This window comes from Entamoeba histolytica, genomic scaffold (genome assembly GCF_000208925.1).
Source record: "Entamoeba histolytica HM-1:IMSS scf_1104750517655 genomic scaffold, whole genome shotgun sequence".
Lineage (NCBI taxonomy): Eukaryota > Evosea > Mastigamoebida > Endamoebidae > Entamoeba > Entamoeba histolytica.
The window spans coordinates 5,103-6,881 of NW_001915377.1; the positions used below are offsets into that span (position 1 = coordinate 5,103).

Below are 1,779 nucleotides of genomic sequence, written 5' to 3' on the forward strand. Positions count from 1 at the left end.
AATTGAATAAAATATGTGTAATATTGATTGTAATGTTATTTACATAATTGTTTCTGAATCCTCTTTGGATAACAAACAATTATGTAAATAAGAATTTATTTTTTAATAATATGATAATACTAAAATTGAATGATGTTTATTTCAATTTTGAATATAAAACGCTAAAAAAAAGAATAAACATAATGTTAATATAAAGAGAAGAAATTCAACAAAACAAATAACATGAGAAAAGAAAACAAAACAAAAGAATAATAAGTTGAAGTTTGTAATATAATTGTAATTTTTATTGAATCACAAACATTTAGTGATGACGTTTTATGAACTAATGGAACTAATGGAAATAAAGACAAATGAATATTTAAACGAAATCAGAAATATATATTCATTAAATATGAACATTTTAATTTTACTATTCATTGGATTTTCATTATCAAAACAATGTAATGACTATAAACAAGGGTATGAAATAGATACAGTTGATAGTGCATTTGAATGTATTGAATCAATTAAAACAACAGAAAAAGAAAACAGTGATATTATTAATGGATTAAAATATTATTTAGAATCATATGTTTTTAAAGATATATTAAAGAATCCACCACAACCAGCATTCTCAGATGATTATTATAATAAAATTGATATTGATTCAGAATTAAATAAAATAAATGTAAGAACAACAAGTATGTATGATTTCTATTCTCAAATTAAAAACTTTATTGTTTCAACAAGAGATTCTCATTTAAGTTTTGGTGTGGATTATACTGTTTATAAACCAAATTTAATCCTAAAGGTATTAGGCAGTTTCCTTCCATTTTCAATATACATTAATGATGATAAGAAAATGTATTTACATCAAAGAAGCACGACTGGTGGTATTTCTGTTGATGTTCCACAAGAAGTGATTAATAATGAAAATGTAGCAGTTAAAACAATTAATGGAGAAGATCCATTTGATATTATTCGGAAATTTGGAAAGAAATACATAGGATTTAAATCTCCACATGCACAATTTGAAAAAGCATGTTCAACATTTGTTTTTGCCATATTAGAAGAAATACCATTAACAAAAGAATATTTAAATACACCAATAACTATTATATGGGAAAATGGAGAAAGTGTAAGTGTTACATATTCTATATTAAAGCTACCATTATCGAGTATATCAATGAAAAGACCACTTCAGATGAAGCAACTTAAACAAAGATTTGAGCCAAGGATAACATTAGAAGAAATAAAATCCGAAAATGAAATGATTAAAAGAATGAAAAGAGAAGAAGGAATAAACCAATATTATGCTTCAAAGGATGATAGTGTATATTGTTCTTCTTCAAGTAATATTAATAAACTTGAAATTTTTTCATTTAATCCTGAAAGTAGCTATATAAAATCATATGAAGAAACAATTTCAAAATGTATTGATTTATTTGATTCTAATGATTATCCAATTCAAGTAGTATTCTCAACGAATGAAGAAGAAAATGTAATTTATTCACAGTGGATAGAAAAGATATTATCACCATATGATGATGTTGATATGATTGTTTCTGGGAGAATATCAAATTTTACAGAAAGTGTAATGAAAAGAGAATATGGAAATATTTTAGATGACCCACACATATGTAAAGTAAGAGAAAGGTATGTAAGTCCAGAAGTACTTGGAGAATGGTATACAAATCCAAATATTATTAAGTATGATGATGTTGAACATAAAGTTTCACAACCTTCGGTTATGAAATGGGAACCAATGAAATTAATGAGAAAACCAAGAAAACCAACAGC

General features: G+C 24.8%; 1 protein-coding gene across 1 annotated transcript; it reads left to right on the forward strand.

Annotated features, from left to right (window-relative positions):
* Window positions 1–391: 391 nt before the first annotated feature.
* Window positions 392–1,779, forward strand: EHI_089000 (uncharacterized protein; the record flags this gene model as incomplete). The annotated part of the gene is made up of 1 exon (XM_001914320.1): window positions 392–1,779. A coding segment is annotated over one exon (1,388 nt), but the record flags the coding sequence as incomplete, so codon positions are not given.